General features: G+C 48.8%; 7 protein-coding genes across 7 annotated transcripts; 3 read left to right on the top strand and 4 right to left on the bottom strand.

Annotated features, from left to right (window-relative positions):
• Positions 1–21: 21 nt before the first annotated feature.
• On the top strand, positions 22–2,601 carry GL50803_0016605 (ABC transporter family protein; the record flags this gene model as incomplete). The annotated part of the gene is made up of 1 exon (XM_001707124.1): positions 22–2,601. One exon carries the CDS (start codon positions 22–24, stop codon positions 2,599–2,601), a length of 2,580 nt encoding a protein of 859 aa, XP_001707176.1.
• A 30-nt stretch (positions 2,602–2,631) lies between these two features.
• On the bottom strand, positions 2,632–4,542 carry GL50803_005806 (Ankyrin repeat protein 1; the record flags this gene model as incomplete). Its single annotated transcript, XM_001707125.2, has 1 exon — positions 2,632–4,542. One exon carries the CDS (start codon positions 4,540–4,542, stop codon positions 2,632–2,634), a length of 1,911 nt encoding a protein of 636 aa, XP_001707177.2.
• Positions 4,543–4,612: 70 nt separating this feature from the next.
• On the bottom strand, positions 4,613–4,933 carry GL50803_005804 (uncharacterized protein; the record flags this gene model as incomplete). The annotated part of the gene is made up of 1 exon (XM_038046175.1): positions 4,613–4,933. The coding sequence occupies one exon, from the start codon at positions 4,931–4,933 to the stop codon at positions 4,613–4,615; it is 321 nt and encodes a 106-aa protein (XP_037901715.1).
• A 26-nt stretch (positions 4,934–4,959) lies between these two features.
• On the top strand, positions 4,960–7,794 carry GL50803_0016606 (uncharacterized protein; the record flags this gene model as incomplete). Its single annotated transcript, XM_001707126.1, has 1 exon — positions 4,960–7,794. The coding sequence occupies one exon, from the start codon at positions 4,960–4,962 to the stop codon at positions 7,792–7,794; it is 2,835 nt and encodes a 944-aa protein (XP_001707178.1).
• A 721-nt stretch (positions 7,795–8,515) lies between these two features.
• GL50803_005800 (Lipid binding protein) lies at positions 8,516–9,304 on the top strand (the record flags this gene model as incomplete). Its single annotated transcript, XM_001707127.2, has 1 exon — positions 8,516–9,304. One exon carries the CDS (start codon positions 8,516–8,518, stop codon positions 9,302–9,304), a length of 789 nt encoding a protein of 262 aa, XP_001707179.2.
• Positions 9,305–9,416: 112 nt separating this feature from the next.
• Positions 9,417–10,391, bottom strand: GL50803_0016607 (uncharacterized protein; the record flags this gene model as incomplete). Its single annotated transcript, XM_001707129.2, has 1 exon — positions 9,417–10,391. One exon carries the CDS (start codon positions 10,389–10,391, stop codon positions 9,417–9,419), a length of 975 nt encoding a protein of 324 aa, XP_001707181.2.
• Positions 10,392–10,454: 63 nt separating this feature from the next.
• On the bottom strand, positions 10,455–12,704 carry GL50803_005795 (Leucine-rich repeat protein 1 virus receptor protein; the record flags this gene model as incomplete). Its single annotated transcript, XM_001707130.1, has 1 exon — positions 10,455–12,704. The coding sequence occupies one exon, from the start codon at positions 12,702–12,704 to the stop codon at positions 10,455–10,457; it is 2,250 nt and encodes a 749-aa protein (XP_001707182.1).
• Between the last annotated feature and the right edge of the window lie 464 nt (positions 12,705–13,168).

The raw sequence follows: 13,168 nt of genomic DNA, 5'->3' as shown, positions 1-13,168 counted from the left end.
TCCTGGCTATCTATCCTGGATATGAGCCATTTAGGCCCTGTATTTTACATTTTCATCAAGCACATGCAGAGACTACCGGCCCCACTTATTTATTATTCAATCAGTATTGCTATTATGGCCGTTTCTTTCGTGCTAGCTGTCATGGGTTTAGACGCTAATATAGCGTTTCTCACAGCGCAGAGCCCAACAGATTTACTTCCTCTATCTCTAAACAAGGGCCAGATTGCAAGTCCCCTCCTCCTTCAATACGATCACACGACTGGCGTAGATCTTGGAGCCCTTTCGGGACACTCTTCATGGGGGTTTCTGAGCCAGATAGCTGAAACAGTGGCCAATCCAGATTGCGGCTCTTACGGGGTTAGCGGAATTACCAGCTACGACGTGGGCTTCCACTGTGGCAAACCCCTCTTCACACTCACTATCTTCAACAATAAGAGTACAGACCTTAGCTCTCTTGCCAGTGCTGCTTATAACTTAAAGAATCTAGGATCCAGTGTCCAAATAAACACGTACAAGCAGTGTGAATCCTTGCAGGGATGGATTCTTTTCGGAAAGTATTCCTCCGGGGCAGGGGTGCTCTACAACTCCCTGCACACGGCAATGATACAAGATTGCTATGATAGCCTATACTTTGGGGAGACCTATCAGCCCCTTCTGTTCATTGTGTATGCTTTGCCACACGTGTTAGACTTCGATGACGTTAGTATTGTCGGGATGTTTTTCATCTTGACCATCATCCTGCTCAATCCAACTTTCTCCTTTCCGAATCTGATTGATTATAGTGTTGCCTCGCGGATTGAAGGCCGCAAGTTGATAATGCACAACAACGGATTGCGGCCATTTGTCTTCCACTTAGCCCATTATCTTATGCTATTCACGTTGACATTCTCCAGCTTTCTTCTCAGCTGGATCGTTAGTCTGGCTGCTGGAGTCAAGTGGAGTACCGTCAATCCAATATTGCCCGTTTTGGCGTTCTTAGCTGTTGCATTTGAGATGTCTATATTGGTGTTCGCATTCTCGATGCTCTTCAAAACTCGTGAGAGTTTCCGCAATAATTTTCCCAACTATATGATGGCAATATTTTATATTCCATCCTTTATTTCCAGCTTTGCGGGCTCCTCTATGCCTGCATATATCGACATTATCCTCTGTGTCTTCCCCACAACACTGCTTACGAAGCTCTTTGCTACCATGGAGTACTACGGTTTCTATTCTCGAGGACAGTTTAGTTTCGCCGATCTGGCTGAAGCAATGATAGATAAAAAGCTTTTACTATACATTCTTTTCACCCTCATCTATGGATTGCTAATGGCACTATTAGTAACTATATTTGACAGGCCCTATAAGTTTTCTTCGAAAAGGAAGGGTAAGCCCATCGACGCCGGCCTGTTACATAGCACATCCACGCAGCAAGACACTACCATTCCAGAAACACAGGCAAGAGACCCTTTCATGTTAAATGTCCACAAGGAGATGGAGGCAGTTAAAAGAGAGCTTAACGAGACGCGATTTCATTCGCCCACAGATGCTGTTGGACGAATTGTTGTATGCAATCTATCCAAGACATATGAGGTAAAGGGAAAGGGCTGTCAGAAAGGCGTGCAGTTTATCCAAGCACTCAAAGATGTCAGTCTACTCTTTACTATAAGCAGGGAGGAAAATATCATCTGCATTGTTGGTCCTAACGGCTGCGGAAAATCAACCCTCTTCAAGTCTATAGTGATGCTCCATTCCTACACAGCTGGAGACGTGTACATCAATGGGAAGTCGGTGGTAAAGGCAACAACAGCTGCTAGGACAAGAATGGCAGCTTCCTTAGGCATCTGTCTTCAGGACGATGCCATTCTTTACGAGCCTCTCACTGTTCGGGAAAACCTGATCTGCTATCACAAGATTTCCCTCCTAAACAGCTCCCATACATCTCCAGAGGACAACAGAAGCCTGTGGAATATATATAGCCAGGTTATGGACCACAACTTTCTCGGTCTGAGGCAGCATCTGGACAAGAAGGTGTCAACGCTCTCTGGTGGCTGGAAGCGGCGTCTATCAGTTGCCTGTAGCTTATGTAACAACCCTGGCATACTGCTTTTGGATGAGCCCACGTCTGGACTGGACGTCACGGCTCGCCTCAAAGTCTGGACGGCAATCCATGAGCTGGCACACAGTCGAACCATCATAGTGTCAACCCACTCTCTGGAAGATGCCGACACATATTGCAAGAAGCTTGTGTTCTTGTATGAAGGCCGTGTAATCTGCGTAGGAAAGCCGTCAGAAATAAAAATGATGAATACAGGGAGGATTCTTGTTACTATCAAATATCCAATTGAAGAGACATCTGCTGCAAATAACTTGGACAGAGAGCTCAGAAGTAGACACGGAGAACACCTCGATGAGACTGCACCCAGTAAAAAGTCGTGGTCAAGCGTACGGTACTACAACCTCCAGCTGGCGAATATTTCTCTAGCGACCCTGTTCAGACGATTGATCACTGAAAAGGAAAATGGAACAATAACTGATTTCACCGTGGCGCAGCCATCTCTAGACCAAACATACTTGAGTCTTATGAAGTCGGCCCGCGACCACTTCAACCCTGCAGTTTAACTAAAGTTGTACAATTGCCTGGAATTGATATTACATCTTAACGGTAATGAAAGAAGTTGGCTGAACGCCACAGCGCGGGCATTCTGTAATAGATATGCTCTTTTCCCCATGGCTTTTCATAACAAAATATGCTAAGTCTATTAGATGGTTACACGGAACAAAAACTACAAATGTATCGTCCTCAAGCTCATGATCAAGGAATCCTGGGTCTTTTGATGACTCAGGTGCTAGTTGTCGTTGCGGTGTACATTCTTGCCGAGCGGCAGTGCATAGCGAAAGGATATCCTCTTTTACAAGGGATAGACTAGTGCAGAGCTGCTTTAGGTACGCGTTCTCTTGCAGCTTTTTCATGGTGTCAGGGCGTGCAGCGCATGAAAGCATAGGGTCTTGTACACCGCGTGAGACATTGTATTCTTCTTTTGCTTCTGTTTGCGTGGCACACTGTGTAAATGTTATCTCATACGTAGGCTGTATGCTGGTTTGCCCATGTGGTGCTACTGCCGCTCTGTGAAGGCCTTTGTTAAGGCTAACAAGTGCCTGCAGCTCCTGCTCCTTCTTCAGCAGTCTGCGCTCTAGTGTTAAAATGTGTTGTCCTAACGCAGAAAGGAGGTCATGCTTCGTCCCGCTTGGCTTCGGTGTAGGGGTGGGCGTGAATGCCGTGCGCCCTCGCAGTGCGCCTTGTGGTTTGTCGCTAGATAACTGATGATGCATATTATTGTGTGGCACGCCGGTTTCACCCTTTTCAGGAAAGTACTGATTGCAAAACTCTTCATTGGATTGTCGCGACTTTGCAGGTTTTTGACAAGTACCAGAATGCTGCCGTTCCGCGGTCTGCTGGTCTGCCTTGACGAGCGCCTTAATGGGTGACTTAGAGAAGGCCTTCCTGTAAGGACTTGTACGAAGTAGCTTACGACTCTCATGTTGTCCGTACCGTGGCGCATTAAGTTGTCGCTGTGCTAATGATATAGCATGGTCAGAGCACTCAGGGACACCTGAGGATTTAGCTCGCTGTTGTCGTGGTTGTGGTGCACCAAAGTGTGAGGGTTTCCCACCTCTTTGTGGAGAGAACTTGATGCGAATTGAGCGTATCTTGTGAGGCGCATGAGACTCGCTCCAGGATAAATCGAGAGAAGATCTGCACCTCTGACGATCTGACAAGAAATTAGTAGAGATTGTGCGAACGAAGTGTGGTGCTGAAGTCAAGGAGCTTGACCGAGACGGCTGGTAGAATGATGCCGATTTGGATCTTGGCTGCTTGCATGACTCGGGCCTAGCGTCAGAGCAGCTCGTAGACCTAGTGGAGCCACTGCCATGCTGTGTGTTACTAGTGACAAGGTCATAAGGAGCTAACACTATTTTCTCTGCATCTGGTAGTAGGCCATGCTCGTAGGGGTAAAGGAGCCGGATCATATCTTTGCGGTAGTGCTCTGCAGCAATTATCAACGCGCTCTTGTTATCAGAGGATAGGATACGCTTCTCGCAATCTATTAGCGCGGATGCTGCGTCTATGTTACCATATGTGACAGCATACATCAGAGCAGTCATGCCGTTGTCGTCTCTTCGACCATATTGAGTAGGTATTAGGGCCTCTATAGAGGAACACGCACTCACAGAAGCTGCCATCATAAGAGCAGTCCGTCCACCGGAAAGAGTGACGTTAGATTCTAAAGGAGCAAGGATTGCACACAAAGGACCGAGATTATTGATAGCAGCTATGATAAGAGCCGTGTATCCCTTGTCGTTAGTTTCTCCTGCTTCGTGTTTCGCTAAGATCTTCACCATTTGGGAATCCTGCGCGCGAACGGCCTTCATTAGAGCTGTTTCTCCATTCCCATCTACGGATCGAGCCATAGCCCCGATCCATTTGCTTACGCTAGCATATTCTTGATTAATGGCTGCAGAAAACCAGTCTTCGGGGCTCGGGCAGTGCCGCGACGCCATCGACAAAGTTTTTAAAGCACACCGGACTGGGTCATTTACATTAAGCTCCCCACCGTGTCCCATTATCATGTCAGTCTGCGTGCCGCGGCGGGTGGATGTATGGGCAGTTGATCCTGGTGCAGCTGCCTTGAAGGTAAAACCGGCAAACCATGGATTTCCGGGCAGTCTTGAGGTACATTGTTGGTAGAAAGGCCTCTATGATGACTGTGCCTTTGTCCAGCTTTGTCTGGCGGGGTATAGGGCATGTGGGTATCTGACAGCGACCTTCAGTGACGGGGGGCTCCAGGATAGGGTCCTGGCTGTGTTCTACTGCGTAGTCCTTGACAATGCTCCGTGCATAGTTGGAGTTCAAGGTTTCCAGTTTCATAAGCGACACCATAAGATCATCCATCCTGCTTTGAAAAAAGTTCAATCCCCATGGGGGACATTAGCCATCCTCCCAATGTCTCCTTTCCTCCAGAACCACTTTATCTGGGATCTCTGACGACATACTCTGGTATTGGGCACTTGGGACCTGTTTTGGCTAGAAACTCACATATGTTACATAGTAATCAAAGAAGTATAGCTCAAGAAGCGCAGCTAGCTGCATACATGGATTCGAGCAGAGAAGCACAAAACACAGTCTATATGCCAATGCGGTCTTTTGCTCCACGCGCCTTGGCTTCAAAGCCGTTAATAGAAGCCTGCCCGTTTAAAGTATCAGCCGCTGTGTATAAGGAACTAGTCGATTTAGAGGCTGTTAACACGGCATGCTATCCTGCACACCCATTTGAGGCCTATAATATAGAGTGCTACTACGCTGCGTCTAAGTTTCTTACGGCAGAAGTCTCCAACTATCGCCACGTCCTTGTTTCTGTACAAACAGGGTCACCCCAAGCAGCAGCACATACTTTTAGGTTTTCAGGCGTAGTCTGCAGCGTGCATGTGGATAGGCACCTTCTAGTGGTGCGTACAATCTATGAGATATATGGAGTAATCATCTTTAGTGACATAGAAATGTGTGTACTACAAAGAAAGTTGTCGCACTACGGCTGTAAGGATGTGGCTAAGCTCTTTTATCAGGCTGCCAACGTTTACTTCTATCCCGTGGTACACTATGTTCGAATGGATCGGTCCATCAGTCGCGTGGCAATAAGCAGGGCATGGGCGGATGTCCCTGCTGTTTCCAGAGAGATTGCTTTTTGCGTAGCACATTGGGATGGTACCGTCAGGGTGTTTGTCAGTAGTGACAATTTGCTTGCAGCAGCAGTAGTCCAACGTAACGCAGATATGGATGCAACTAAGGACCCCGCGCCTAGCTATGGGCACTACTCGACTGTCGCTATGGTTGCAGAGTTAGCTCTGCCGAGAATACAGCCCTATTCGTCATCAGCAACGCCATTGGGATATATCCCAGTGCTACCACCGGAACCACTAGTGCTATTCTCCGGAGTCTATCCAGACAGAGTTTATGTTGCCTATGGAGACAGGCTCTTCTTCTCAACAGTTCCAATAGCTGCTAACATCCTCACAAGCAGCGCAATGCACAAATCTAAAAAGCTTGGTAACAGCTTCGTAGACTGCTCAAAGCAGGCGAGACCAAAACCTGCATTTTCTAATGCTAGGGAGTGCTTCTGTGAAGTTGGAGATAGAACCTCCTTCACTGCCCTCCAATATTGCCGAAACAACCACATCCTTGTTGCAGACGCAGATTTTTTGTGGGTGTTTTCGGAGAGGAACCTCGTTGAGCCACTCATCAGACTCCGGCATTCGCTAAATAAAAGTGCCCCGGTTCGTGCTATTCATAGCCTCCCTCTAACCCCAAATGAGTCCATCCAAGAGCCAACACTTCCGTTCCTTCGTATCAATAAGACTGATACCACTGTGGAAACTTTTTCCGGAGTCAATGTCACAAGGTCTTTGGAGCTAGTCTTGCTGCTAACCGCTGCACAGGTAGCATCGCTGGTGATTGGCATAAACAATGATGTCGCTGGGATAGTGTTTTCACCGCCATACCTACTTATGCAAGCGCCTGTCCGGAGCATGAGGCTATGGCGGACGCCAATGATAATGAAGGTTGAGAGTGAAATGCTCCATCTCCGGGCACTTACACCCCATGGCGCTCTACTTGGTAGTCTAGATCTTCGGGGATATAATTACATAACAGGCGTATTCATTAACTTCAAACCCACTGGGCCCAAGAGAAGGTCAGCTGTGACCTGTACTGCAACCACACACCACAACTCTAGAGCTTACAGAGAGGAAGATGTTGCGTCGCTGATGGCAACTCTTGCAAGTTACTATCCACTGCCACAGATGTCAGAGTCGGCCAAAGCATCAGCCGAAGGAATCGGTGTGTTTATTACTAAGAAGGATAAGCTTCTTGATTGTTTTGCTACCAAAAGGAACCCAGATCTAGATACACCTGAATACGCCAGGTTCAGTGCAGAGATAACTCTTGTATTTTTATCTGGCGAGAAAGTTGTTATAGATTGGTCTGCTCAGGGAAGCAAAGATCTGGGTGGCCTTCTGACGTATCCCATAAATGAACTTATAGAAAATCAAGGGGACGCTTCCTTGCTATCATACGAGAAGGTGATTAATCTTCTTCAGACACAAAGAGGAGATAGCATTCAGGCTGACCTGAATGATGATGCAGAGGTGAACAGTAAGCCTCCCTCATTGGGCATCACATGCGTCTACATACAGAGTCATGCAGAGAAGATCCTCTCATGGGTTAACGACATGTCTAGCCCTTACTTGCAAGCTCATGCTCATGCCCTCCTATCTCGATTGACTCGATTGATAGATTCACAGCGTCCATGCATCCCACTTAGATATCTTCAAAAGCTTTCCCTTGGAAGTAATCTCATTGGCAATACAGTTTCTCCAGAAAAAGAGCCCTGCTTCAAAAGACTCATAGATTCGAATGAATGGTCAGAGGGAATCATCAGGTCACTCTTTCCAACACAACTATTTGACCATCTTGCTGACGCACCTGATCTGCCAAATAGACTCTCAGAACAGGCCACCCTTCCGTCCTCAGAGGCAGGGGCGGAGTTGGTGCGTCAGTGGAGAGAGGCTGAGCAGCCAAATATAGCCCAGCTGTTCAAGGCGCGAGATGACACTGTTGTTTCTGCCCCTTTGCTTACAGATTCGCCAGCGTCATTACCCATGATAGTACCCACCCCTGGTGACGATACCTTAGAGGAGACTAAGGTTCACACACAGAACATTGACTACCTAGTTGGCCTAATGAAAGCGGTGTCCTAGCTTTTGTGCACTGGCTGACAGGTGCCATAGTGTCAGCACCATGTTTTTATTTGACTTCTTTAAAGGCTTTTCTTGACGGTTATTGAAGAAGGATTTAGTTTTTAATATTCAATCTTGCCAATATCTTAGTAATTATGTTATGTCTATGGATTAATATTGTTAGGTTTGGTCTGTGTAAATTACTTGCAAATCTGAGGGTTTTGAGCTCTGTGTCGTGGACACTGATCCGTCAGAGTCTGCTGTCGAGTTATACCTGATGGAGGGTAACGCCGTTCCGATGCAGCACGGATGTTCCGAGTAAATTGACGTACAAGCGAACTGCAGATGGTAGCTAGAGCGTTTCCATGAAGAACATGCAACTGCTTTATTGGTGGAAGCAGGCGTCTTTGCATTACGCGTGGAGCTCTAAATGAAACGAAAGTAAGAAACCCTTTGACTGGTAATGTTAACCTAAGAACTCTGCATTTAACCGCGTACAGTATACTGTAGATACGATAGCCTGCCTACAGGTCTTAGTTAGTGCATAGATAAGGAGCTATCTGAGAGCGGGATTTGGACTAGGTCATCCGAGCACACCTGTCTAGATTATAGGCCGCAGTGGAACATCCTCTGCCTGCCACCTGCATGCGCGTGCGGTGCCCCATGTCCATGCAGTGAAGTAGCGCGGGGTCTAGAGACTACTTGACCCGGTGTAGTGTAAATCATGCTTTCTTTAAATAAAATGCCGCTTTTCAAGGGCACCATTCCGCAGGACAGCTGGGCCGATATCAGGAGCGTGGGTTCCAAGGGCCTTGAGCATGCGCTGAAGCTCCTCACCACATCGTCCTGGGGCGACCCAAAGGTCGAGGAGGGGCTTACGACGACGACTACCAAGGTCGAGGGCAGCAAGATGGTGGCTCTCAAGGCCGAGCTCGAGATTCCCTACCCCATCCAGAGCTGCATCGCGTGCCTCTACGGGAACATCGATGTCGATGAGAGTTCACCGGCCGAGGCTCGTGAGAAGTACCCGTTTCGCAAGGCACACTGGTCCTCGAAGGAGGATGAGGCTCACTCCCAGAAGATCCACGACTACATCGACCCAAAGACGTACGACAGCGTTGAAGGCGGCGAGCCGAAGTACGACCTCACTGCCCTGGTCCATTACGTTGTTGCCTCGCCGTCCTCGATTGTCGCTCCACGCGAGTTCATCACCGTGCGGGTTTGCCGCGAAGTCGAGAAGGTCGATGGCAGACGTCGTCTCTGCGTCGCGAACACTTCGTGGCAGCCAGCGAATCTAGCAGAGATCATCCCCGAAGCCACAAAGGCTGAGAAGTGGGTCCGCGCCATTGTGCATGCCCAGCTCTTTGTCTTCGAGGAGACAGCGCCCGGGAGTGGCAAGACTAAGGCGACGTTCATGGTCCATACGGATCCGTGTGGGAATGTCCCTGCAATGATTGCCAACAAGGTCATCATCCATCAGGCCTCAACGCTTACCAGCATCAAGACGACTCTAGAGAAGCTCCTTAAGTAGGCCGACATCCGTCTCTATCTAAGAATTGACTTTTGTAAATGCTCTACCGGTCCCCGTGCTATTTACTCTATCAGCCTGCCCTGCAGCCCTTGCTTTTGGCATCGTCTGACGGCTACACAGAACTTGAGAGGTGGGCATTGGATTGATCGATAATCTCTTTCCAATTGTCCGGAAGAGGATAGAGAGTCGTTAGACCAGAAGCACAAGCTATCAGTGCCTTCACGTTTGCCAAGAGTTCGTCGAATATCCTGCCCGGAGGCTTTGAGCTCTCAGATCCAAAGGTCTTGGGAAGGACCTCCAGCTCCGCTTGGTAGAGCTTTTCCTCGAGAACCCCAACAGTGTTATAGCGCTCCACGTATGTGAGATCGATGACGAAGTCCTCTGTCCGAAAGGAGGTGCGCTTCCTTATTGAGGTGTTGGGCTTTGACGACTCCTTTATTTCATTCTTCTTTTCGGCCGCAATGCTGAACTCTTTGGCTATTGCAAAGCGGACATCAAACATATACGTATGCGGAAAGTGGATATTGCTCACATCGAATTGTATTTTGCATCCTTCCTCTAGAAGCTTGCCGGTCAGAACGTCTGTCCGCACGCGATAGTTACCTGTGACCACGTCGCCCACCTTATAGTCATACAAGTCCTGCCGGAACTGTTTTGTCTCGATGCCGAGTATCTTCGCTCCAAGAAATGAAGATGAATCTCCTGCAACATGAGCGGCTACAAGAGCCTTCATGAGTCGCAGGTACGTCTCCTCGCCGATGTTTCCGTTGAATCGTTGGTAAATCTTATTTTCAGGGAGTTGCTTGGGGTCAGAAATTGGATTTCGCGGTTCTCGGCGAGCAGCGACCTCCATGATATCATAGTCCTGCATGCGGACAATCCGGTGAACAAGGGCCTCGCTTACAAGGCGTTGATTGTGGGGTCGAAGCCGTTGCTTCAAAAAGTCCTCAAAGACCCCCAAACGAAATTCTATCTCAGTCTCGTAGCTATCGGAGTAGAGGAAAGAAAAGCGCTTCTTGCTAATTATCTTGTGGAGGAGCATCGCCTCTGTGACTGGAGATCGCAGTTCCCTGGGGACGGCGTTCATCAGTTTTAATTCCTCAATCTGTTCATAGCACAGGATAATTAAAACGGATCTTTTACTCATAAATCAGCTCAAGATACTATTACAGATGTCGGGTGTGTAGTTCTTCTCGCGGATAAAGGCCTGACAAATCTGCTGGGCAAAAGAGTCCGCGTCGGTGGTCACACAGTAAGCCATGGTCCCGTGGCACACCATCTTCTTGCCAATAAAGATGTCGGGAGAGTTGGCAACAGACATCTTGTGCTTCTGTTTATAAGAATACTCAAGAAGCGCCCTGCCGAACTCACCATTGGAGCAGTATATTATCTTGTTGAGAAGCTCCTTGCCAGAGGCAACTTGATGCAGGCAGTGCTCGAAGTTGCGCGGAAGAGCGGTCTTTCCGCCCTCCGTCGAGAGGCACTTGAGGATGTCGTAGAATGTGTGTGTATCGACGTACTCCTGGGCGCAGAGGAGCTGAATGTCACCCTTAACCTCCTCATACCCGTGCTTGGAAAGACCGCCATTCGAGTACCTAGGATTGTACTCGGACATACTGAAGTGTTTGAACTGCGCTATTTCAGTGATCTCAGGATACTTATCGAAAAGGGGCAGGATGACTGTGTTAAGGCGCTCATAGAAGTCTCCGCACCTGGACATCGCAAAGGTGTCAACAGCGATCTTCTGCTCAGACTCGTGAGCAAGGTATGTCCACGTGAGATTCATCTCCGCCTTCTTGGCGCCAGAAATAAGCCTCTTGGCGACATCCTTCCTATGGTCCTCGTCGTGCGTAGACAGCTTATGCGAAAGAGCAGGGACAGGAACCGGGTCCTTGGTCTCGTCATAGTCTTCGTCGACAGTGCACCCAGAGGGGATTGTGCAGCGGCGGCCGGGTTTCTCAGAGGCGTCCACCGCAGAACTGTCCTTGTCGAGGCCTACTTCATGAACGAGATTGAAGGAGCGCCCGCTGATCAGATGGCCATCGTAGAGAATGCCAACAAATGTCTTGTTCATCTCGAGGAGCCCAAGAGCCACTGCCTCGTCGTACGGTATCGTGACGTCAACACAGAAGTAGCCAAGGCCGGCACTGCTGCGGGCGTGAATGTAATTATATGTCTCTATGTTCTGGATACGCTTTATCGGGTCTGTCTCTGTCTTGTACTTCGTGATATTGCGGAAGATAACACTCATGTGGTACTGGAGATCCCTGAGGGGTGCATATGCGAAGTGGGAATAGTCAACAAGGACCATGAGGCGCTCATAGCTGGCAAGGTAATACGCGTCGTAAATACGGAGGCGACTGCACCCGAACATCCTGCTCTCCTTGTAATCGCAGAAGAACGAGTTGAGCTCGAGCGAGAGATAGCGAGCACTCGGCTTGAGTGCGAGAACCGTCTCGTACTGCTGCAGGGTCGGCCCGTAGCCACTGAGACCATTGTAGGACATGTCGAGCATGTAGAAGTCATCCCTGGTTTGGTTCACGACAAAGTTCATCCACTTCTCCGGGTCAAACACACCGGTGGTGTTAGTCCCGCGGATGTTGATGGAGCGAACGTCCTTGCTTGACATATCGATAAGCGTTGAGAAGTTAATGATGGAGGACATGAGTGTGTACTGGAAGGGCATGTGAACCATGTTATAGACGTCCAGGAAGTCCTTATTAAAGTCCTTTATACGGTACTTTACCCAGGTCCCGGAGACATCCAAGGCCTTCATCTGGTCTTTTGCGACGTTGCTCATGATGTATTCTGAGAGATCCATGCCGGCGAGGCTGAGCTTTGGAGTGCTGATGGTCGTGAAGTCGAGGCCCCAGGCGTAGAAGCCTATCCCGGCGTCAGAGAAGTCGAGGTTCTCCATATTGCTGTAGAAGATGAAGTCGTTGGGAATGAGCATCCGCCCGAAGTGGCCCTTGTGAAGGTTCATCTCACGGACAGTCGTCCAGGCTTGCATGTCAGTCGCCAGAACCATGATTTCGGTATCCTCCAGGTTCAGCACCTCGATGCCGTTCTTGATATATGGGATGGACTCTCGCAACCTATTGTGCGGGACGGAGAGCACCTTCAAGGGGAAGTTGATGATGCACGTGGGAAGGACTCCGAAGAGATTGTTCCCAGGCATCGTGATCCCCTCAACATTGCCGGACGAATCGCACGTAATCCCGTAGAACTGGCAATAGTCCTCATCCTCTGTTCGCTGGGTGGAAGCCGGCCAGTTGTTTCTGACCCACCACGAATCCCCCTGGAGAGCGTCGTAGAACTCGTAGAGGCAGTGCAGCTGCTGGGAGTGCGACGGAGCCGAAAGGAGCGCCCCGAAGGCAGCCAGGAGAAGCACGAAAACCATTTGCTTTTTGTTAACGGATGTCTGGTTCTTGTCGTGTTTTTTGTTAATTTTGAAGCAAAGAGTAATTTCTCACAAAATATTAATAATGTGTATTTAGTACAAATTAGCGGATCGATGCCTCAGATCGGGCCCGAGGCAGGCAATCACAGCAAAAGGACATCACAGCAAAGCATGCAGCCTAGAACCTGAGCTCTATGGGTCTATCACATCCAGACATAAACGCCTTTATCGATCAGCCTCCCCTTTTGTGTCTGTCAATCAGGAAAAGGCTCTAGTTCCATCCACCGTTCCTACTAGTTTGTTTGCTCAGTCATGTGAGATGTGGACACCTTAGTTGTGCTCTCTGCACAGGGGCTCCGGTGCCGATGCCTCCTAATCCCAATCGCGTGTCTTCTAATCTGAGAGCACGTGCCGTTGACAGCTTTATTATTCCCAGCTCATAGACAGACGAAAACCCGTCTCAC

The sequence above is a fragment of the Giardia intestinalis genome, chromosome 2, assembly GCF_000002435.2.
Source record: "Giardia intestinalis strain WB C6 chromosome 2, whole genome shotgun sequence".
Taxonomy (NCBI): Eukaryota; Fornicata; order Diplomonadida; family Hexamitidae; genus Giardia; species Giardia duodenalis.
The sequence above is the reverse complement of the archived record's forward strand: the minus strand, read 5'-3'. Positions and strand labels throughout refer to the sequence as shown.